At 52.5% G+C, this 22,883-nt stretch overlaps 8 protein-coding genes across 8 annotated transcripts; 4 read left to right on the forward strand and 4 right to left on the reverse strand.

The window, feature by feature from the left end:
* Positions 1-638: 638 nt before the first annotated feature.
* SMAC4_08470 (uncharacterized protein) lies at positions 639-3,333 on the forward strand (the record flags this gene model as incomplete). Its single annotated transcript, XM_024655946.2, has 7 exons — positions 639-842; positions 917-1,030; positions 1,123-1,266; positions 1,332-1,422; positions 1,522-1,596; positions 1,688-1,904; positions 1,987-3,333. The coding sequence occupies 7 exons, from the start codon at positions 639-641 to the stop codon at positions 3,269-3,271; spliced, it is 2,130 nt and encodes a 709-aa protein (XP_024511738.2). The 3' UTR covers positions 3,272-3,333.
* Positions 3,334-3,478: 145 nt separating this feature from the next.
* On the reverse strand, positions 3,479-6,044 carry SMAC4_08471 (uncharacterized protein). Its single transcript, XM_003346897.2, has 4 exons — positions 5,444-6,044; positions 4,402-4,901; positions 4,053-4,292; positions 3,479-3,663 (listed from the first exon to the last, which is right to left on the reverse strand). Exons 1-4 carry the CDS (start codon positions 5,638-5,640, stop codon positions 3,485-3,487), a joined length of 1,116 nt encoding a protein of 371 aa, XP_003346945.1. The 5' UTR covers positions 5,641-6,044; the 3' UTR covers positions 3,479-3,484.
* Positions 6,045-7,947: 1,903 nt separating this feature from the next.
* Positions 7,948-11,718, forward strand: SMAC4_08472 (uncharacterized protein; the record flags this gene model as incomplete). The annotated part of the gene is made up of 2 exons (XM_066090805.1): positions 7,948-8,766; positions 8,873-11,718. The coding sequence occupies exons 1-2, from the start codon at positions 8,679-8,681 to the stop codon at positions 11,716-11,718; spliced, it is 2,934 nt and encodes a 977-aa protein (XP_065945659.1). The 5' UTR covers positions 7,948-8,678.
* A 718-nt stretch (positions 11,719-12,436) lies between these two features.
* On the reverse strand, positions 12,437-13,632 carry SMAC4_08473 (uncharacterized protein). Its single transcript, XM_003346899.2, has 2 exons — positions 13,336-13,632; positions 12,437-13,196 (listed from the first exon to the last, which is right to left on the reverse strand). Exons 1-2 carry the CDS (start codon positions 13,570-13,572, stop codon positions 13,137-13,139), a joined length of 297 nt encoding a protein of 98 aa, XP_003346947.1. The 5' UTR covers positions 13,573-13,632; the 3' UTR covers positions 12,437-13,136.
* Positions 13,633-14,950: 1,318 nt separating this feature from the next.
* Positions 14,951-15,154, forward strand: SMAC4_13073 (uncharacterized protein; the record flags this gene model as incomplete). Its single annotated transcript, XM_066091253.1, has 1 exon — positions 14,951-15,154. The coding sequence occupies one exon, from the start codon at positions 14,951-14,953 to the stop codon at positions 15,152-15,154; it is 204 nt and encodes a 67-aa protein (XP_065945660.1).
* An 869-nt stretch (positions 15,155-16,023) lies between these two features.
* Positions 16,024-19,627, forward strand: SMAC4_08474 (uncharacterized protein; the record flags this gene model as incomplete). Its single annotated transcript, XM_003346900.2, has 6 exons — positions 16,024-16,038; positions 16,110-16,173; positions 16,240-18,261; positions 18,323-18,608; positions 18,665-18,774; positions 18,839-19,627. The coding sequence occupies 6 exons, from the start codon at positions 16,024-16,026 to the stop codon at positions 19,165-19,167; spliced, it is 2,826 nt and encodes a 941-aa protein (XP_003346948.1). The 3' UTR covers positions 19,168-19,627.
* Positions 19,499-20,276, reverse strand: SMAC4_13074 (uncharacterized protein; the record flags this gene model as incomplete). The annotated part of the gene is made up of 3 exons (XM_066091254.1): positions 19,499-19,823; positions 19,912-19,968; positions 20,059-20,276. The coding sequence occupies 3 exons, from the start codon at positions 20,274-20,276 to the stop codon at positions 19,499-19,501; spliced, it is 600 nt and encodes a 199-aa protein (XP_065945661.1).
* Positions 20,277-20,583: 307 nt separating this feature from the next.
* On the reverse strand, positions 20,584-22,842 carry SMAC4_08475 (uncharacterized protein; the record flags this gene model as incomplete). Its single annotated transcript, XM_066090806.1, has 2 exons — positions 20,849-22,842; positions 20,584-20,746 (listed from the first exon to the last, which is right to left on the reverse strand). The coding sequence occupies exons 1-2, from the start codon at positions 22,576-22,578 to the stop codon at positions 20,584-20,586; spliced, it is 1,893 nt and encodes a 630-aa protein (XP_065945662.1). The 5' UTR covers positions 22,579-22,842.
* Between the last annotated feature and the right edge of the window lie 41 nt (positions 22,843-22,883).

Raw genomic sequence — 22,883 nt, forward strand, 5'->3', positions numbered from 1 at the left:
TTCGAGTTGTCCAAGCTTCAGCGAGTAGCACCGCGAACATCTGCCACCCCTGCCATCAGCTAGCGCCAACCCTTTGTGCGGAGGCACTTGCCTTCTTGTCGATCTCCTCGAGCGGGGCGGGGGACCATCACCGTTACGGCTCCGAGTTCACCGTTTCACAAGTCTGCTACCGGGTCGGCCGCATCGATCCGTCGCACTGAAAGAGAACAATAGCAAGACAACGTGGAGCTCGGCATTACAGTAAATGTCTTCCGGAAAGCTGGATAAACATCCACCGAGCGTACAAGTCTCAAGACGGCCCCTTCTTGATTCCCCATTCTCCTAAAAATGCCGTTTTGATATTGACCAGGATCTCGACTTTCCATCTTCAACTAGGTCTTGCCGTTGTTTCGAACTCGATGCCGGTTGTAGTCAAGAGTGAACCTCGGCTACTCTACAATCACACTTGTGACATCTTTAACAGACCAAACACCCTTACATCACGGCAATCATCCAGTACACTGTAGTTGCCTACCTCTAACTGATTTGAATGTACTACAATCATCTGTTGTGCCTGTGTCTGGTGGATCTCTGCACCTTACACAGATATTCCAGAATCCCATGTACTACAGCAGCCAGCGGCAGTCAACCAAAGCAACATGAAAATGTATCAACACGCTAGGCATTGTTCACCCGTACATAGCCTCCAAAGCCAATGGGCTTGGAGGTCACGAATGTTATCAAGCAGTCGACGTTCCTTCACCACCTGCCAACCACAGCATGGCTCATACGCAGACACTCTGCCGTTCCTCCGAATCAACAGCAACACCCGAGTAATCTTTCAGGGCTTCACAGGGAAACAGGTTTGAATACACCACCGTCCCCTTCATGAATCTCTTTTATGTACATCCAAGCTAACGAGGTTCGGAACTTCCAGGCCACAGCGAATGCTAAGGATTCTTTAGCATGGGGGACCAAGATAGTCGGTGGTGTGACCCCGGGCCGCACCGGAGAACATATCGGGCTTCCCGTGCTACCCTCCGTACGCCAGGTTAGAAACAGCACTCGCAAACAGCTCTCTACCTGCTGACTCGGCCTGTCATCCGATTTTGAAGCCCAGAAAAAGCTAACACTGGCTTACAGGCCATGGAGCAACTGAAGCCGGACGCAACCGCCATCTATGTTGCCGCTCACCAGGCTCCGGGGGCTATCGAAGAGGCCATCGAAGCCGAGGTGCCCCTTATAGTAGCTGTCGCTGAGCACATTCCAGTTCATGACATGCTCAGGGTAAGCTCCTCGCACAAAGGGCTCGACTGTACTTGGCCATCATGTACTGATACTTGGATACCTAGATCCATTCCATACTCAAGACTCAGTCCAAGTCTAGACTTGTCGGTCCTAACTCTCCCGGCATCATTTCGGCTGTAGGGAAATGTCGTATAGGTATGCAAGCAGTCTTGAGGGTCCAGACAGAGCATATTGCGGATGGGATATGTGCCACTGGTAGAGGAGAAGACTAACATGCCAATCTCCCCTCGACAGGGTTCCAACCATTGCCATGCTTTTCGCCTGGACGGGTGGGCATTGTAGCCAAATCAGGCACTCTGAGTTACGAAAGTAGGCAGTGCTCTCCTTTTCCCAAGGTGGCTTTGGAGTCATCCTTTGCATCAGGTTTCTCGTCTTATACTAACCACCGCTCGCCTTATAGCCGTGGCGTCAACAACCAGGGCGGGATTGGGTCAAAGCCTGTGCATAGGTGTAGGCGGTGACATGGCACCCGGGACGGACATGGTAGAAGCGTTGAGTGTCCTTGAGAAAGACCCAGACACTGAAGCCATTGCTTTGATTGGCGAGATCGGAGGAACGGGAGAGCTTGAGGCTGCAGCTTGGATCAAAGAGTACTACTCTCGCAGTGAATCCCCCAAGTAAGCCAGCCATGCAACCTACTAAACCATCCCCCCTCCGTACTCGGTATGCCTACGGGAAAGCTAATATGTTGCATGGCAGGCCAATTGTTGGTCTTATAGCCGGCGTAAATGAGGCACCGGGCCACATCATGGGACACGCTGGTGCTTTTACGTTCCTTGGGGAACCTACTGCCAAGGCGAAGATCACAGAACTCGAGGAAGCTGGTGTGACCCTGGTGAATCACCCTGCAAAGATAGGCGACATCCTCAAGGCAAAGCTGCAAGGCACGGGTGGGCTGGGCACGACGACCGGATCTAATCCTTTCGCAAGCGGCACCCAAAGGCGTCAGCTTCACTCCATGAGAGGGCTTGGATGGCGTCCCCTCGTAGCCGGTCCATTCGTCCACAAAAAGCCCCAGCATCAACAGCGACGGAGCATCTATCTCGAGGCGAACCAGTGCTTTGATGAGCTCCGCGCCCGCGGCGGGATCAACTGCGGCCCCTATTCCGGCCACGGCACCCGTCGTCTTCTAGCGGTCGGCATCGATCGCTCAGCACGGTCCCCGGCCATCCTGGTCGCCCCTTCTATCGAAGACTGGATAGAAGAGGCCCAGCGTACCACCGCACCGGTCAAGAGCTTCCCGTTCGACTACCGCCGGGGACCCGACGGCCTAGTCATCGAGAGAATAGCGAGCCACCTCCAGCTGAGCAACAAGGGAGACAGCGCGGTCGACTCGCTCCGCCGGCTCATCAAGACCTTGACGAATCTCTTCTACGAAAAGGAGGGACTCCTCCTGACGACGCACCTCGTCGAGCGACTCGGAGAGATTAAGGTCGTCCACGCCCGCTTCGCCTTCGACCAGGCCAGCTTCCGCAACGGCACACCCCCGGACAAGATCAAGGCCATGCATGTGCGCGCGACTGACGATCCGGCCGAGATCGAGGCCGAGCGGAGCGGCATCGTGTACGTCAAGCTACCCGGAGAGGACGTGACCATCGGGACGTTGGTGAACGGGGCCGGACTGGCCATGAACACGGTCGACGCTCTGGCGGACGCGGGCGGGAAGGCGGCCAACTTTTTGGACACGGGCGGCAAGGCGACGAGCGAGACAGTGAAAGAGAGCTTCAGGACCATCTTGCAGGACCCAAGGGTCAAGGTGGTGTTTGTGAATATTTTCGGAGGATTGACGCTGGGTGATATGATTGCCCGCGGCATCATTATGGCTTTCAAGGAGCTGTCGCTTACGGTTCCGGTTGTGGTGAGGATCAGGGGTACGAATGAGGAGGAAGGGCAGAAGATCATTGCGGATAGTGGGCTGCCGCTTTATGCGTTTGATGATTTTGAGGAGGCGGCAGCTAAGGCTATTGAGCTGTCTCGTAAGTAGATGGATGGCTTGCAGACTGTCAGGTTGCGGTATGAGTTCAATAGAAGATGTTAGGGCGCAAACTTTTAACCAGAAAAGTGTAGATTAAGATTAGAATTCGTTGCCTATGTATCTCATGATCATCATCATGAATGACATGAAGGATGTTGTTGTATCCAAGGCGGGCATATATATACATGATTATTTCTCGTGGTCGACCGTATACGAAGCAAGTCATAGACGCTTCATGACGAACATCTTTGTTATGTACGAGACAATGATGTTTTGTTGTCCCCTGGTAGAAGCCGATTTGCGCTTCCCTTCTTCGCCGGGATGGATGGCCGCCTCCTGCTCCTTTTCGTCCAGGCCGAGAGACTCCATCTGACGGAGTTTCCAGCTTCGAAGGAGCCACACTGTAGCGAAAGAAGGCACGGTTAGTAAACGCGGGTATTGGATGGGATGGAGGGGAAGTTAATAGGTATACTTACTGGACAAGAAGGATGCAAAGAACATGAAACCAGTGAAAACTTGGACATCCAAGTAGACGCCTGCTCCGATCATGTCCCGCTTGAGACTCAGTCCGATCACTTCGGCACTGTATTATTGTCAGGTCGGTTAGCCATCGTATTTCCTTATTTTCACGAAAACCAACCAACCCATAGATGGTAGACATGACAACTTACAATGTGGAAGGGAAAACCAGGATGATCCAGTATACGGAAAGAGCTGTACAGAGTCCAAAACGTCAGCCTTTTGACTTTGAGAAGAAAGATTAGCCGCTAGCATGGTTGGTGACACTTACCAGCGGGCAACAACTGTAAACCAACAACCTCGGCTGCTACAGGTCCCACACATGGCCAAAGAATGCCGGCTACCGCACCAAAGAGCGCGTAGATGATGAGCCCGGCGTAGTATTTGCCGGCGAAGATCCACAGAAAGAAGGCAACTATACTAGCAATGAGCGTGCCTATTCCAGCGACATTCATCCTTCCTAGCCTGTCGCTGAGGAGGCCGATGGCAGGTCTACCAAGCGCTTGGGATACTGTGACGAACAGAAAAGACGAGATGTGATGGTTAGCGTGGATGAATAAGACGAAAAAAAACACAATCTGCCAGACTCTTAGAGCAAACAAAAATGGGTGACAACTTACAATTGAACATAGCCGAGGCCAACGATGCTTGATCGCTGGTGAAGCCAGCTTGGATAGCATAATCCGCAATGGAGAAGACGACGATGATGTAGCCAATGATACCAAAGAATCCCCAGCCGACAAAAAGCCAGTACTCAGGCTGGAAGAAGAGGTCCTTATGGAAGGCTATGTGCTTGGCTCCCACGGCCTTGTTGCGGTCCTTCATGATCAGACAGACGCTGCCGTTCACAACGAAGCAGATGATGGCCAGGATGCGGAATGCCCACTCCAGACCGAGATTCGAGATCATGGCATTGGCTCCCAAGGCGTAGGTGAGACCACCGAATCCGGAACCGCCTGTTGCCAGAGCGTTGGCGAAAGAGCGCCGCTTGGTGAACCATTGCGGGACAACCCCGACGGTGGCTGTGAAGCAGAAACCCAGACCAAGGCCGAAGCAGACGCCTTGGCTCAGAAGAAGCTGCCAGGCATGGGTAGAGAAGGAGGCGCCGATGAATGAGCCGCTGTAGATTGCAAACCAAGATATGGTTAGCAAAAAAGGGTCGATTTTGGTGGAATAGAGGGAAAATACACCTACGTTTCGAAGACAACACCTATAAAGAGTGTGGCCCTAGTCCCTAAAACCTTAATACTATGTGTGGCAAGGGGCGACACAAGAAGAGCTGCAAGAACAATACGGAGTTTGTTAGCGGACTGTATCTTCAGTTATGAAAGGCATTGGGTACGAAAAGCGCACCTATTGACACCGAGAGACCACCAATGAAGGCAAAGAACAGAGGTGACGCCCCAATAATTGTACCGGATCGCAAGTAATAGGATAGAAAGACGGCATATGACTATATTGGTACAACAGAGTCAGCGGTGGTCCTTTATATACTTGTTGTTGTAACAGGCAGCACGGGGAGGAAGACCTACCGAATTGAGTCCCCACGTATGCATATTCACAAGCCATACACCCAAGACCACCACCCTATGTGCAGTAAAATGTCAGTAAACTTTGACCTACGGTGGAAGATAGTATGGTTGTAGCAAAGACAAGACTAACCAGCCATATCCTCCTTCCTTGAACTCAACCTCTTGGACAGCATCACTGTCTTCCGCCGGACTTTCATCTGAGAGTGACTTGGAGTCGGGTCCAACTGCAGTTCTGGCATCGGTCCTGGGAACTTGATCGGATGGCGAAAATCCTGCATCCTGACGAGACGACGCCGGAGCCGTCAAGGAGTTGGGGCCCAAAGTCATTCCTGTCTCTTTGACTATGCCCACAAAGTGTATGTAGTCGGCAAGAAAGGTACTTGGGTTTTCAGAGGGAAGGGGAAAAAATATAGAGTAGCAGGCAGGTGGAGCCTAGGATGAAACAGAAATTAATGGTACAAAAGGGCAGGAGCAAAGGCCTTGATATCACAACATCAAGAGAATGAAGTCTTACACCCCTGGTGGACCGGACAAGCTTTGATGTGTTGGTTGGTGGTTGTTGGTCTTAACAACAACAGCAACAAGGCAAAGTCCGAATTCTAAGTAGGAGGACAGCGATGGTTAAGGACCTATCTGAAAGAAGACGGCAACCCAACAGAAATGTCAAAAGATACGGTGAAGATGAGAAGAGTGACGGAACTGACGGTTAGGTCTATTGCCCATCCTGCTCGCGCTCGACCGGGGAATCGGTTTCCGGGAAGAGAAAGCTTTTAAGTAAGTGGAAGCACGCTCTTCACTAAAGCAGCCAGGTCCCCCGCTTTCAGATCGGGTTGGGGCCTCTAAAAGAGCGGAATCGGTGGCCATCCCTACGGATATAATCCTCATTGTAGCATGTGCTTGACATGATACAACTCCTCCAATGGCCCGGTTTACATTGTACACTACCATAACTTTTTGTTTTCTTTGTGCTTGTTGGTAGATGATGTCCGGTCCGTCCGTTCGAGATTTGCAAACACCGAGTCAAGCCGAACCTGAACCGGCAAGGACATCCCGAAACCTCTCTCACCCGCTTTTTTTTTGTTTGCTCCGGATCTCGTGCGGATCTCGGAAATGGGTGGAAGTGCCCCGGTCCCCTTTGTCACAAGACAGGACCAAGATGCTGACCATGACCCTGGAGGTGAGCCAGGATGGATGAGTCGCCCACTCACTAACCCCTAGCTTGAAGCCCCTTGTCTGACACGCTCAAACTAACGATCCTGCTGCATCCTCGTTCCTTGACCATGAAGAGAAAGCAGAGAAAGGCAATGGAAGGATGCAAGTGTGCGGTATGCCTGCAGTGTTGTGCGTTCTCTTTCCGCTTGGCTTTCCATTTCTGGGGGCTTATTCCCGGCTTACTACCCGCCATCGTGGGCTTGACACCCAAGATTGACAAGGCGGCAGGGCGGCACGCGGGGAGAACAAGGGGCCACACATCCGCCGTCACTGCTAATGTAGGGGGCAAACAGAGAGCTGGTCAACTGCTGTGGTGGTGGTGATGACGATAGCCCTATCCACCAAGGATCGGCCATCTTTTTCCTTCCAGAAGGCGGGGTTCGCAGTGTGCGGCTCTTGTGGAAATGCACAGTATAGTGTACAGCAGAATGCTGCTTGTGCTCCTACCGGCACTTGCATCAGATGGACAGTTTGAGGGCGGGATTGGGCATTGTTGTGCATCGCGTTGATGAAGTTGTGAATGAGGGTGTGGTGCTGAGAGATGCAGAGGACGGGACTATTTAAAAGACATTGGACCTGGAGATCATGCGGGGGAGAAGGAGACGGGATGAAGCGGAAAAAAAGAGATGACGAGACTATGAGATGAACCATGGATGATGAGATCAAGGGATGATGTCTTTGCGTGGTTGACATCCCGCAAGTGTTCGTTCGCATTGACCATCAAGGTTGTCGTTACCGTCTTATACCCCGTTGTACCGACATCACGAGGGATTACGCTCGATATTACGATACGGTGTATCGTTACGTTCTTCGTATGTTTGACCGCCGTATTGCCCCTTTGCAATACCACGAGGTCTTCACATGACTGAAAAGTTAAGCGTTACCATGTGAACTCCCTGCGAACGTAAGAATTTTGGGTATCCCGTAAACCTGTGAATTCGAGTGAAGCTGCGGTGAAAGCGGAATGCAACGTCCTTGGGACATTTCAGCTTATTGGAAGCTCAGGATTCACATCAGATTCACGCCGCGCCCAGGCACACTCACATCTTCTCCAGATTACCACCTTGGGTGCCGACTAATAACGGGGTACTACATCCAGTATGAACATAGTACGTGTCAGGCTTTTGACGGTCAAAGTTACACAATGGTGTTACGTATGGAGGCGGCCAGAAATCATGCCCTAACGTGTCAAGAGCGTGTCTCGGTGTTGTCTTGGAGCGGTGCAGCCCGACCGACGGATGCTCGACCTGACGGGAGCTTGGAGCCTTCAAAAGTCCCAACCAAGCAACAACAGCTGCACAGCTGCAGGCACTTTGTTTCCAGCTACGCGGTCCGCGCCCGTACCGTCGCTGGGGAGACCCCCCTTCCACTTCCGTTTTGTTTTGTCAATTCTCGACTAAGCCATCATCCGTCCAATTGCACGGCAGCGAACTGCTTGGAACGGATACCGTTTGACCGTGACCACCTCCCTCCCGCTCATTACTTCCATGTACCTATTCACGGTCCTCCTCCTCCCTGCGATTGACCTTCCTTATACCCTCCTCTCCTAGATGTCCGGGCACATCCCGTCACATTAGACTGACCTAGAGTTTTCCTTTTGTTGTTTATCTTCTAGCACCCTCCCCAGGCCGTCAGTCCTTTTTTGGTCTTTTCCTTCATTGTCAACATAGTCTCCTCGCGAAACAGGTTTGAGATCTGTCAAATCTTTGTCTTCCATTTGTTTCTTTGCATCGCGACGGGGGCTGGGACAACGTGTGGGTAGGTACACGAAACGTAAAACAACAAGAACAGGAAGAGGAACGGCGCCAGCACCAAAAAGACAATCACAACAGATACAGAAACGTCGTCTTATTTTAACAGTGATTTCGGTACTTTTTACATACTCCTATAACACCAGCGACCAATTCCGCCTAGAACCCTCGACTCCTTTTTAGACGACCTGTCCGGCGCTCCACCTCGCCAGCTAGAACCAGCCAGGGACCTCCAAAGGCTCACTCCGCTTCTGACAGCCTTCGACCACCAACCCTTTCCTTCACCGTCTCTATTTCCCCACTCCTGGCCATCATTGACGATCGACATCCCGCCATTTCAATAAATAAGAAGAGATAGGGCAGCAAAGCACCCTCTGCGAAGGGGGTCACCTCTCGCCCGCCATGTTTGCCCGGAGTAACTCGAACGAGCGTGCCTCGCCCAAAAAGGGCTCTCCGCCATCGCCTTCTTACATGAGCAGCGAGCAGTTTGGTACGCCGTTCTTCCCGACTATCTCCTAGGTGCTAAGCACTGGTGGGGGGTGTGGACGTGTTTTGTTATGGCCTGTCCCGCACTAACACAAACCACAACCATCCAGCCGCATATCTTAAAGATCTACGCTCCAGTCGACTCAACAGGCCTGGTGGTGCACGTCCACTGCCCGCTTCGAAGCGCGATACTGCCTCTACTGCTGCTTCTGCTGCCAGTCCCTCGCCTAGCAGCCGCCCATCTTTCACAACCGGCCCTCGCGTCTCCGAGACCGCCTCCTCTCCCGTCCAGAATGGCACTTCAGAAGCGAACAATGCGTCCAGCCCGACTCGCGAGCTGTCCCCTGGCCGCAACTCCATGACCGCCAGCGTTGGGTCCAAGTTTTCAAACGTCACCCGAGGTAGGGATTACTACCCGGACGGTCCAACCCGGCCCTTGAAGCCGTCAGAGGTGGTGCCCTCGGCTACTTATATCGAACGCGGCCAGAGATGGATGGAGAAGGAGGAAGCAGTTTCTTTGCGTAAGGCTATGGAGGACATGGACCTAAAGGGACACAGCAAGAGCGCCAGCGGTGGCCCACTGGTCAGGCCGGATGTTGGCGCCGGCTCCGGCTCCGGGACCGATGAGGCTCCAGAACAAACTGAGGAGGAAAGGCGTCTCTACGAAGCCGCGCTGGCTGAGGCAGCTGAGTTGGTATGGCAGCACGAAAACCCCGGGAAAGAAAGGCCGCCCGAGCCAGGCACCCCATATCGCTATAGGCCTCACTTGCGCAAAGACAGCTACGCCCATGCCCGCACAGCCAGCGTCAAATACGGGAGCGACGTGGCCCCTACTGGTCTGGCCAGAGGTACGAGCATGTACTCGATGTCAGGAAGTTCTTCGGATGGAGATGAAGCAGCACAAGGATCAACTCGAAGCCCAGTATCTCCCGCTTCAGCTCGCCCGCTGCCTTCTAGGCTGCCGGAGACACCCAAGGCGAGCCACGAGCGTATGCGAGACGGCTCCCCGGAATCGGGTAACTCCAAGTCGTACAGCACTTTTTCGGGTAATAGTGGTTACGCACGGAGTGGTTCCAAGAAGAACATATTTGGTGAGCCCCAGAAGTCGTTCCCAGGTGAAAAGATTTCGGAGGAATCAGAGGCGCGGTCATCATCTTCTAGCCTGGATAACTTTGCACCAACCAGAACTCCTGAGCAGCTGGGAGCGAAGCCCAAGAACCCCCTAGGTCGTGTACAGTTCGCCCCTGAAACGTCACCGGCAGCGGATGGCATTGCGTCGTCCCCTCCCAAAGACGGCCGATCTAGGTACGAAAAGTATGAGATTCACCGCAACCCTGTCACACAATCTCGCAACCCCCAGTACACTACCAACGTACGCCCCGCTCTGCCCTGGGAGAGAAAGAAGGCGCCGGTGCAGGAAGAGATTCCTCGAAAGCACGGCATGGAGATTCGCAGCGATGAGATACGGCAAGCCACAAGCATGAAGCTGAAAGACCGTAGCGTCAAGCTACCCACGCCGTCTGCCGTCAGTGACAATCCCGGTCGACCCATCGTAAGCTTTGACAGAACATGGAAAGCTCCAGATGAGGCTGCTGATGATACGCCAGAAGGACCGTCGAGATTCGGCAAGAGTGACGACCGCTCGACGCCGCTCGTCCCTGGACGTTTCCGCACCCAGCAGTCGCAGCAACCCCAAGAAGAGCCGCTGCAGCCGCAACACCAACACCAACACCAACAACAGCAGCAGCCGCAACAGCAGCGAGCACTCCCGCAGCAACCCCAACGATCACAACAACAACAACAACAACAACAACAACCAAGACAGCAGCCGGGCTCGACGCCGAACGTCCCTGTTATCTCTGTTTCGAATGGTTTTTCAACCCCACCGTCGTCGTCGTCGCCAACAAGACGCCCACTCCCAGTCCCAGCCCCACCCAGTATTCAAATAAATGGGCCGTCATCTTCATCATCTTCTATCCCTTCAATATTTATTCCCTCAATGTCTGTCCCCTCGATCGCTGTCTCAGAGCCGGCTAAATCATCGTCATCATCATCTAATATCCCCCAGATTGTCCTCCCCGGCGGATCGGACGATGATGGACCTAGCATTCCCATGATTGTCACGCCCGACGACAAGCCCAGCAACACGGCCAACAGCAGCAGCTCTCGACGCCCGCTTCCCACCCCGGGATCCGGAGGTCGACACATGCCAGCTCGGCCGCGCAGTCACTGGTCACCGGCCCCCAAGCCAGCAGGCAGCCGCGCCACCGCTCGCTGCCACGAGTGCGGCAACTTTATCGAGGGCCGCTTCGTCTCGCTGGCGGGGATGACAGAGCGCTTCCACCCGCAATGCTTCGCATGCTACTCATGTGGCACGTCACTCGAGGCGCTCGAGATCTCTCCGGAGCCAGATGAGCACCGGGCGGCGCGTCTCGAGCGCATCGCCCGACGGGCCGCGGGCGAGCACCTCCCCGAGACTCCCGGGCAGACCATGGCCGAGGACGGGGACGCGCGCCTCCGGTTCTACTGCCACCTGGACTGGCACGAGCTGTTCGCGCCGCGGTGCAAGCACTGCACGACACCCATCATGGGCGAGCACGTGGTGGCGCTGGGCCACCACTGGCATTTCGGCCACTTCTTCTGCGCCGAGTGCGGCGACCCGTTTGAGCGTGGCATGACGCATATCGAAAAGGACGGCTATGCGTGGTGCGTGTCGTGCCAGACGAAGCGGACCGAGCGCAGGGCGCCCAAGTGCAAAAAGTGCCGCAAGGCGGTCATCGGCCAGTACATCAGGGCGCTCGGTGGCGAGTGGCACGATGAGTGTTTCCGGTGTGCCGACTGCGGAGGCGGGTTCGACGATGGGCAGATCTTTCCCAGGGAAAGGAGGGCCGGTTCGGTGCCGGGCGAGATGGTTGTGCTTTGTACTGGGTGCATGGAGAGGGAGTTGAAAGCATAGGCAGGCATAGGCATAGACATATACGCATAGGCATAAGGAAGTAATGGGTTTGCTTTCACACTTTCCTGGGGACTTGGTACACAACACAAAGAAGAACATAGGACAGTAGGACATAGGATAGGGATATAGGAGGGACTTGGAAGTCTTAGCATTGCAAGGGGTGTTTTTTTTTTTCTTCAGCATAGCATTTGGAATCAGGAGGAGTTGCTCTACATTTCCTTTTTCAGCAGTCGATAGTGTTTAGGGATATATATGTACGAGTATCGAATTATTTAATAATATCACAAATAATATCACACCAAAACAACGAAATAACCTACCATAGGATGTCATGGTTGTGTGACTATCTCGGGTTTTTGTCTTGAACTTGCCAGTCTAGTAGCCTACGTAATGGGCATCACGGATGTCACGGGTGAATCAGCCTCGGGAAGATAAGCACGAAAGTGACAACATCCCACAGCGCTCGTGAATGGCCATCGGAGCTGGACAGGTGGAGGTGGTAGCGAGCAAGTAACGACTCTGTCCATGGACAGCATATATATCAATGCAGCGAATGGGTTGACTGGCTGAGCAAGGGGCAGATTTGATAGTTTAAGGCCATAGATTCCTGTTACGTTGATATCACACGACGCTCCAGAATGTACAATTCAAGCACTTGTTTGTTTGTCAATCTGCTTCTTCCATCATGGGTCGAACAAGGGCATATACAAGGTAAGATCAGGAATTAGTTATGGAACGAAACGGATCAATTAGACACCAAAACACACCTAGGAAGGTTAACCAGAGGTCTCGAGTTAACAAAGCAGTATCGGTATGTATGTACATGCCACTATCACGAGGTTTTGCGATGTTGTCATAACATCTGGAGGGGCAATCGAAGGGGGGAAAGAAAGCGGTAGAGAATCCTAATGCCAGTTCTAAGATGCCGTGTTCACGCCTAAAAGATAAAATATGCCGGCAAAGCCAGCAACAGCAGCAGCTGGCGTCCTGTCATAGTCTTTTGTAAAACCCTGAATCAGATGTCCCTCAAAAGTCCCTCGGCCCCCTTGGCCCCCTTGGCCCCAATAATGTTGCACCCTCCAAACTCCGGTTCTCCTAGGCATCACCTAATGCGCGCGTTGGAAACAAAAAGCAGAGAAATGCGTGCGTGCGTGCGTGCGTGCGTGCCGCCAGTGATAGCTGGCAAAAAGTCGTGATAGTTTCGTAGCCTCGTGTCCAATGATCCTCATGTCACAATTCTGAAACTCCTCGGTTCCGGCCTTGCCCTGTCTGTCATGGAATGGGCTGTTCACCCGAGCCACATCGCTGGAGATCAAGTCACTGGGTTTTGTCGTTACGCTCGCTAACGTGAATCTGGGCGGTTGTAAATTTTTCTTGTTTTTTTTTCCTTCTCCTTGTGGTATGGGATCGTCTCTTGTCTAGCAGCCGCCGACCTGCTCTTGGTGGACTTCCAAGCAATCGCCGTCCTGCATCTCGAGCTATAGTATTGTGGTAAAAGAAATGGTCAGCAAACGGGTTTCCGGCGTGGTTGTTGAGTGCTTCTCGTCTGCCATACTGTGATCCCGGGCTCGGAATAACATCACCACACTCGATGGGTGCATGTCAGATTTTACTCACAGTGTCTGGGGTATCCGTGGGCTGTACGCGCTGGCCTTCGAAGAGGAATCTAACAGAAGCCAACGTCTTGCCCTGGCGTTCGCAGAACGCGGTCATCAGCTTCTCCAGCTTGGTGCTGCGCTTGATCTTGAAGAACACCTCGTTGTTATTGTCGGTGACCTTGATGTTGAGATGCTCAACGGCAGGGGCGGCAGCATCGGCGCCGGAGTTGTTGCCGTTCTCAGCGTTGTCCGCCATGTTGATGATTTATGATTTGGAGTTGAAGATGTTGAGGTAGAAGTCTAGTCGTAGAAGAAGTTTCGTCAGTGAAAACTGGACGGGGCGAATTTGAACAATTAAGATGTTCGGAAACACTAGATTTCCAGGCTGCGATGGAAGCAGAAGAGTGCGCGGGTGCAAACGCGCCAGATAGACTCGTCCTGCCCGTGTTGTCGTGGGCAACAGAAACACGACGAGATGGAGCAGGAATCGGTGGAGGGGCAGCGATGGCCCAGAGGGGAAACGGGCTGTCTTACCGGGCAGGCGTATAGCTGACGACGATTGATGGATGGTAAGTGTCGAGGGATTGCAGCCTTGGAATTTAGTCGAGTCAAGTGTGTCCGGGAGGATTAAAGAAGTGGAAGGCGAGGTGAACTACGGCTGGAGGGACGCGGTTTGTAGGTTGGGTGCAGAAGACACAAAGTTCAGGTGGGGCCAGCCTTGAAGCACCAATATTTTGTACGAAACCTTGATGACTACCTCGACCTAGGATGGAAGCTTTTTTGGTAAACCTGAACCGGTTGTCAACTTGAAAAGTAAGGCTCTGCTGGACTGCGGCAAAGCAATCAACACCCGTGCCCAATTCTTTAGGTCATTATGGGACGAAAAGGCCGAGGACGACCAGTCTCTGAAGGTATTCGTACACCAAATTGTATGCCCGCCAACTCCCCAAGTACTTCACTGTCCATCACTTGGCACTAGGTACCTTCAGGTCAACCATTCGAATACCTTTTGCTTCCTTTTAGCAGACCACCTTGTGTCCCGCAACCATTATAATAATCATTTCCTGGTAGACTGAATCCCTCGTTTGTTGTATATTTCAGCGTCTGTGGTAAGACTGGTTGAAAGAAAGTACAGCCAGGCCGGCGCATTGCTGTTGTCTGTCGGTGTTTCCGATCCGGAGAGTTCCTGACATCATCCCTCCTCGCCGTTTCCTTCACTGATACGCGCGGTAGCTGGACTCACCTACACTACAGGTCAAGAATGGGGTACCGAAGCACCGGGATTGTTGTGGGGATTCCAAGCTTGGGGAGATCCTCAATCGTCAAGTCCACTCGGATCTGCTGTTCTTGTGAACGATAAAAGCACAAGCTGAGGAAAAGCAACTAGTTCTTCATCCTTTCACGATCCAGCTTCCCAACCAGACGGGCTTCTTTGCTGTCTTAATTCAATACCATGGTGGGTTTTAAGTGCAGTGCCAGCTTTGCTCTCCCGTCTCCCTCCAAGAGACTCAGCTTCTTCACGAGGCACTGCTGACCGTTCACGGTGCTTTACCAGACATTGCAAGACGACCTCGCGACCAATCCGCCATGCCATCCTCGTGCGGTCAGTTCCACATTTCCTCTGATCTTTTGTCATGGATTTGAAGATGTGGCGTGCTGACATGCGACTCATATGCCTGCAGTGCGCGATACAAAGTGAGGACACCGGGCTTGACTCCTGTATCGACCAAGACTGGCAGTTTGCTGACCTCACATCACGCCGTAGATTGCTTGAACAGAAACGGATTCGACGAGAGCAAGTGCCAGAAACTGGTCGACGCACTTTACGAGTGTTGTAACGCGTTCTACGAAAAGAACGGTGACAGCGCGTCAACGGTTAGCTGCCCCAAGGCGAACCTGTTAAGGCTCAAGATGGAACAGAGAAAGAAGGCTACATGAAGGAACACATGAGGAATCGAAATGTATCACTTGTCCAAATATGTCCACCTAAACGCCCCGTGAAGGTGTTAGGTAACTTTGACGGAAAGTGCAGTATTCCTCTGGGCGATCCTTGAGCACGCGAGAGACCTCATGGGCCTGAACAAGAAATGAAGGTCTTGTTCCGAGACTCTAATAGGAATGCCGTGGACATTGATAGAGAAAAAAAAGAAGAAGAAAAGAGCAAAGATTTTTTTTTGGGTTGGTCGCTTTTTGTATCATTTTCTTGCACTGGTGGAGGGGCCTGAGTTTGGGTGGAGTCGGGCTGATATGGTCTTGGCAAAGAGACCCACATTCTGCCGGCCGCAGATCCCAATCCTGCCCTTTGAGCCGCAATGGAACGCGTCGTGCGGACGGCAAGCAAGTTGCTAGCGGCAGCTGGAGCTTCGACGTGTGTTTGGAAATTCCATAACGTGAATTATTACAACATGATTACCTTTCTTTACGTAGGCGCATACAGAACTAAACCTATTTACTACACAAATCAGAAGCGACCTCGTGCTCTCATTACGCAGCTAGGTGTATAAGCAACGCCGGCATTGATTGATCAAAATCGCCGAAAGTGGGACGTCATCTTACCATACCTGTGCTTCTTTCTGGAAGGAGCTGTCGACGAACGATCCGCCCTCCCCCACCAAAGAACCCGCGACGCGCCTACCAAACAGTCCTTACAGAATTACACCAAATCACCACTTGAACCACGCAGATACGGAAACGACCAAGGGCGAAAATGGCACCCGCAGTGGTGAGCAGCAACCCATCCTTCTTTACGCCCAAGTCGCAGTGTTCATTTCTTCTGATGCGCAATCACTACAGGACCCTTCCGTCACCTCAGACGCTAGCTTCTCTTTTGCCTCGAAAAGCGAAAGCCCAGATCTAGGTTCGACCATCACGGAGCTTCGAATGCCCCAGACCAGCTAACTGCTAACACTACGTGCGCACCCAGGACTTATACCTCCTCCCATGGCCCAACAGCCGTCACCATACCGGCCAACCGTCATCCGAGCCGGCGACGAAGTCGAATTCTTTTCGGGCGAGCTAGACCGCCACCTCACCGACCTCAGAGGAACCACAGAAGAGAAGCGCGCCCAGGTCTTCCAGCTTGTCGACTCTTACCATGCATACTCGAGGAAAAGGGCGGATCGGCTCCGCGAGCGCCAGCCACGCAAACTCACCCTCCGCGAAAACGAAATGGACATTGACGATAACGAAACCGACGACCTAACCGCAAACTTCGACGAAGAATATCGGAAATCAGAAGAGGAGGCGCAAACATGGGATCTCCTTAGGCGCATGCTGCCCCTGGAGTACGGCCAAGACGAAACATCTCAGTTGAAGCGACACACGAAACCATCCGTACAGTCACGAAACCATTACTGGAATGATTTCATGCTGTCCGACTCGTTGGCAAGGGAACAAAAGGTCGTGCTAGAGTGGCTCCAAAGCAGCGCAAGCCACGGACCGCCAGTGGACGACATTGTGAGCCACCTTCAGGAGAGCGCAGAGAGGGGTGACATCCTTGCCCATGGCTGGCTTCATACTCGCACCAAGATCAAGTTGCAGAAGAGCGTGAACGGTTACCAAGGACCGCTTGACCCAAGGGCATTTGGCTTTGCCGAATCACATCTCAGCTCCAACACGCTCGTCACTCAGCTCGATCCCGATGCTATCACACGGCAGGCTCGCAGGTTGGAAACCCAGGATGACTTTTTCGAGCGCGCCATCTGGTTGGGCTGCTTTGAAATGCTACGTCGTGGCTATTCAATGGCTGAGATTCGAGAATGGTGCTCTGTGAGGACGGAGCTATGGAGAGCTGCGTCCCTTGCGCCCCTACCGCTTGCGAACCCGGAAGACGAGGACCAGCCCGACTTTGACCCGCGGTCGCTGGTTCTATGGAGGCGGATGTGCTTTTCCACCGCTCGGGATGGTGGAACTAGTGATTACGACCGGGCGGTCTATGGCCTGCTGGCCGGTGACATCGCGAGTGTAGAGAAGGTGTGCGAGACGTGGGATGACCTGCTATTTGCTCACTATAACGCTCTACTTCGAACGCGGTTCGACTCGTATTTGGTCAAGCACGGTGGAGACGAGGCTGCTAGGGCCGCCCAACAGTTCCCTGCTTTCAACGCTGTTTTGCATCACGGAGATCCGCACTCAGTCAGCAAGAGGCTCGTTACCCTCCTCGAGACGGATTCGAGGACGAGCACTGAAGCTACAAGGCCATCCAAGGCACTGCAGGGTGCCATTGTTGCCCATGAACTCGGCCGTTATTTGACTAACCAGGGACTCGTCCTGGCGAAGCACGCAAACCAACGATCAAAGTCCAACTTGATCCCTCCAGTTGACCTGCAAGTCCCAGATGATCTTAATCACCCTAAATACTTCAATCTGTCGGACCACAACAGCCTTCGTGTGCTCAGTCACGTTCTCATCATTTACACTACTCTCAACGGGCTCAGCGAGACCCGTATCATTTCCGATGTCCGTCAAGAAGCCATGGAGAACATTATCGCAGCCTATATCAGCTACCTCCGCCTCGCCAATATGGAGGAGATGATACCACTTTATTGCTCCAAGCTACACGGCCAGCGCGTATACGAGGCGCTTAGCCGAAATCTTATCCACATTCTCGACAACGACGCACGGAGGGTGCAGATTTCTATTATGAACAGACTAGGCATCAGTGTTTCGGAGTTTGTCAAGAGGCAACCAGAGGTTTTCCTTAGCGATGTCAACGACCTTTCACAGCCCTGTGAGGCTAAGGGGAGATTCAAGGTGTTGGAGGACGGCCCGGCCACACTGAAGTACGGCCGTATAGTGAAGCCGGATTTCTTTGGTGACGACGAGGAGGAAGAATTTGACACAGAAGAGGGACATATCATCTGCTCTCTGGAATGGCTCATGCTGACCGATGCATTGTTCGTGGAGACATGCTCATATGTCATCAGGGCCTACAAGTATTTCCTAAGTGAGTGTTTCCCCATTACTGCCACTACTCGATCTTGCAGCAAGTCGCTAACATCTTACAGAACGCGCACGCTTGCGTGCTGCCCGTGCACTCTCTCAGAGGGTGCCAGCCCGGGAAATCATCCGAAGGAAGACCGGAATTCTGGTCGGGGGAGAGGAAGATGGCGGCAGTATCGAATGGTTCTCCGAGTTCGCCGCCAGTGAGCTGCCAGAAGAGTTGCTCGCGCGTTACGCTGGTGACAAGGACGCGCTCGTCGCACACGTACGAAACATGTGGGAGCTTGAGTGTCTTGTCAAGGCGCTCGACTCGATGGAGACCTTGTCTTCTTTGGCAGGTCTCGCCAGAGAGTAAGTATTTCCAAAAGACAACAACTTGGCGTTGATTACTAACAAAATACTACTAGGGATAGCACCAACTCCCGTGAAATGTGGCAGCATACAAGCAAGGAAGTCCGCGCGGCCAAGGCATGCATGCAACCAGTTCTAAAGGGGTGGTTGACAGAGTCTATTCGGCGTAAGTTTACTCCAATCATATCTCATCGTCGGTAGTGGTTTGGTCTAACGCGTGTTTCTCTTAGCCGATCCCGATTTCCAAGCTCTTCGCGAGGCCTACATCCCAGAGACCGTGCTGGCCCTCGTTAGTTCTTTGCACTTCGCCGGCGCCACTCTCTCCCGCGACTACTTGCTCGAATGCATGGAGCTGGCTGCGGTTGTCGCTGAGAAGGGATCAACTGCTGCTCAGGAGTTCGTCAAGGCTGGCAGGATGAAGGAGCTTGTAGAGGCATTTGCCTCATGCAGCAAGGCACTCGCTATCTTCGCGAGCGAAAAGAAGGCCACCTCTAAGGAGACGAAGAAGATCAGGGAGAACGGTTGGTCTCGGGAGCTCTGGTCTGTCAAGCCACAATAGGGCGCCTTTTGTGTTGCGAAGATCCTCGAGATAAATCCAGCGCCCATTTTCTGGTGGTGCTAAAGAGTTGGACATGTGTGAGGGACACTTGAATACTTCACTGTACGAATCATGATGGATTAGAAAGTTAAGGTCTGGACTACAGGTGGAATAATGGGGCAGAGGAAGTCTACTATGGATTCATATGTATCATACAGATGGCGTTGTGGGGAATGTGCCTGCGAAGAACACACTTTGTTTGCATGACGATCAACGCCTTTTTCTTAAAAGCATCAGTTTGGCGACAGCCTTGAGAAGGATAAGCCGTACATCCAACGGGACTCTTGCAAGTCTACAGGTAATCAAAACAGTGAGTCTGACAACACACTGTGGTTTGACGACGAAGGAGGGGGGCCATCCCATGACTTATTACCCATGTGGTTATAGCAACCCGCACATCCATCCACGTTGTACAAGGTAGTGTCTGTCGTTGAAATGGTAAGAATCTTGACCCAGTCTCAAATGACCACAGGTTTCCCGAAGGATGATGACACTTACTCAAGTCAAGCGTGCTGTTTCGTAGTACATGCGCCATGTCCGGGCATAGACAATTGAGAAAGATGGTATGGAAGTTGTTGTAGATTCGGCAATTACGGCAGGTTGTGGTGTAGTTCCCACTGAAGGGGGAAAGAACGAGTTAGTTATCATCGTCTGGCTGGATGGAAAACTGCAGAAGTATATCGCTGGATGGTCCCTTCCACTTACCTATCGTAACTCTCCAATGCCCCATTTCTGTTTCCAACGCAGAAGTTGAGATCCAGCCTATGACCGACGAAGCAGCATGTTAGGAACCCAAGTATCGTAGTTTACCATCGACGTTCAATGGGACAACGGGTATAGTCGAAGACTGACCAGGTGTAGTTGTACCCGAATATGGCAACGTCGTCGTTCAGACAGTTGCACCCCAGCCAGTGGCTGTCGTGGAGACTTGCGCCCGTGATAATGCAATGACTGGCATACCCTCCGTTCGGGTGCTGTTGTGCAGAAACAAACAAGAGGCTGCCTGTGAGCAATAGAAAAGCGGCGATGCCGCGGAGGGCCGATAAGGCGAGGCGTGCAATGCTGGTCATTGTGAGCTCGAGTGTTTCCGACAACGGTGGGTAAGTTCAGCAGAAGGGGAAAATCTGCGAATAGTAAAAGTAAATTGTCCGAATGTAAGCCACTCAGGAACTGAACGATAGGTGAGTATTGTACTGAACCAGAGGCGAGGAAGAGGGTCTCTTCATATATCACCACACCCTGACAAGGCAGGTGCCTTCCGTACGTGACCAACTTTCGTTTGGCAAGAGGTAATTCAGGGGCAGGCACGACTGACCTAGTAATGAGTAAATCTCCAACTGTTCGGCTTCTATCCCAGCCATGTTTGCCCGGAGTGTTTCAAGAAACACCATCAGTTTTCTTTTCCTTGTTTTCATCAAATATCACCAAACCACCGCACTCATCATAACCAACCCATCCTTCATCCACCGCCTTCCGCATCTCCTCACGCAGAGGCTCTCGCTCCCCGGTCACGGGATCCCACTCCCACCCTTCACGCATCCTGTTTGTCGCACGACCTCATCAGTACTGAACGAATGACCTGTGGGAAAGAAGACGAAAAGCAAAGGAAGTTCTTCAAACAAAAAGAAGGAAAACAACGTACCAAATCCACCGCAAACATGCTCTCAACTCCTTATCCCGAGGCAAAACCCTCATCCATTCTGGCTGAAATTCCGGATGACGACCCTTTCCCTTCCAGTCCTCTGCCCGACCGAGCAACTTGTCCCGACAAAAGATCCGCCACGAGTCCAGAGCGTACGGACCCTGGGTGAGATGGCCAATTTCCCAAGCGGATCCGATGGCATGTTCTTTGGCAAGTTTGAAGGCGTTGATACTAGTATTATCACCCTCATCTCCTCCCCGTGACACTTTCCCTCCTTGGTAATAGAAATCATCAGGCTCACATCCAAACTCCTCTCCAACCTTAACGTCCCTCGCATCTCCCACCCTCGGGTAATTCTTTACCCCGTACCTCTTTTCCCTACAAGGCGGACACTCAATCCACATCCTTGCATACTTTTGTATGACAGCGCAACGATTGACTGAAAGCCCAAGGGGGCGGATGAGGTTGATTATCTCAGCGGGGTCGGCACCGGCGAGCGCCTCGGGAGTAGGAAAACGAGCCATGAGTTGGCGGAAAAGAGGAATGGCCACTGTACCCCGGACTTTTATGAGGAAGGTTACGACTATGAGTAGGCGGAAGGGGTCGGAAGCTAGTTCTTCTTGGATTAACCCGAAGCTGGGGGCGGAAAGGGGAGGGATGGGCAGGCGGGAGACGCCGGGCGGGGGGTATTGGACCCTTTTCGTTGGGGAATTCTTCTTGGATGGAGAGATTTTGCTTGTTAATTTGGGTGAGGGTGGTGGTTCAACGAAGAAGGGCGATTTGTAGGTGTGTTTTCCCGTAATTATCGCAGTAGCTGGTGCAAGAGAGACATCGAAACTCAACTTGTCTGCTACAAGCACATCACCGAAGGCGGCGCCGAGGAGTTCGTTGGGGGGCGAGGGTGAAGCAAGACTACGTTGTGGACTCCGAGTGTCGGGATGACTCGTATCGTCTGGTGGAGTTGAGTGTTCAAGGTCGGCGTCTTCTTTTGACCCTGAAATCTTTTCTGATTCTCCGTTGCCCTGACCGCCCTCAGCTGGACGGTGAACAACCGTGATCAACTGGGTCGGCGATGCCGCCTTGACTTCCTCCTGATCTGGCTCATAGCCCTTCACTGCTTTTCCACCATCGCCAGAGACACTAATCTTCCGCTGGCCCCTCGTCCTTCGTCTATTCGTTTTCGTAGTATCATCATCCTCTGCCCAAAACCGCGAGACACCCTTCCTCACCGCAGCCGTCGTTGTCTTCTTCGCCCTCTTCCTTCCATCTGTTTCCACGATTTCCGATGTAATCTTTTCTCCCCCAACAACACCTCCTCTTCTCTTGCCCAGAACACTGCCGACCCTCACTTTCATAACCACATCCAAAAACGGTAACAAGCACAGCTCATGACCATCCCTCACACTTTCCGGCCTTGATGATTCCCGTCCTCGCTTCAACCTCAAAACCTGATAAGCTTGATCTCCCAAGGACTTGGCACAATTCATCATCATCTCCCATTCCTCCATCCCGCGCATGAGACTCATTTCCACTAGTCTGCGGACTTCAACCGCCGGTGCGTGACCGGAAGTGAGTAACGAGGCGAGGAATTCTCGGTCTACGGAGGGTAAGGAGTCGATGTCGAAGGCATCGAGAATGTCGTGGGCGTAGGCTGGGGATATGGTGTCATTATATGGGAGGTGAGGGACCTGATATTGGGATTGGGATTGGGATTGATTTTGTGATGGCATTTGGCTGGCTGTTTTTCATTGGAGGTTATTGGTGGTCCATGTGTGATTTGAAGCAATTGTAGAGCTTAGTTGAGCTTGGAAATGTTACGATGAGTTCGGACTCAAGTTGAGGTTATCTGTGAGTGAATGCAAGGGCCTAAGGGGTGAGACCAAGCTTTTGTTTGGAAGGCGAATCAATTGCCAAGCCAGGAGCTTCCTCTGTTGTACTTTGTACTGACATACCCGGAATCTGGCCAGAAAAAGACTCGCAGTATACAATTGTGAAGGTGAGAATCTTCAAGCGCATTCTGCCTTTACCATCGCAA

Source organism: Sordaria macrospora, chromosome 1 (assembly GCF_033870435.1).
Source record: "Sordaria macrospora chromosome 1, complete sequence".
Lineage (NCBI taxonomy): Eukaryota > Fungi > Ascomycota > Sordariomycetes > Sordariales > Sordariaceae > Sordaria > Sordaria macrospora.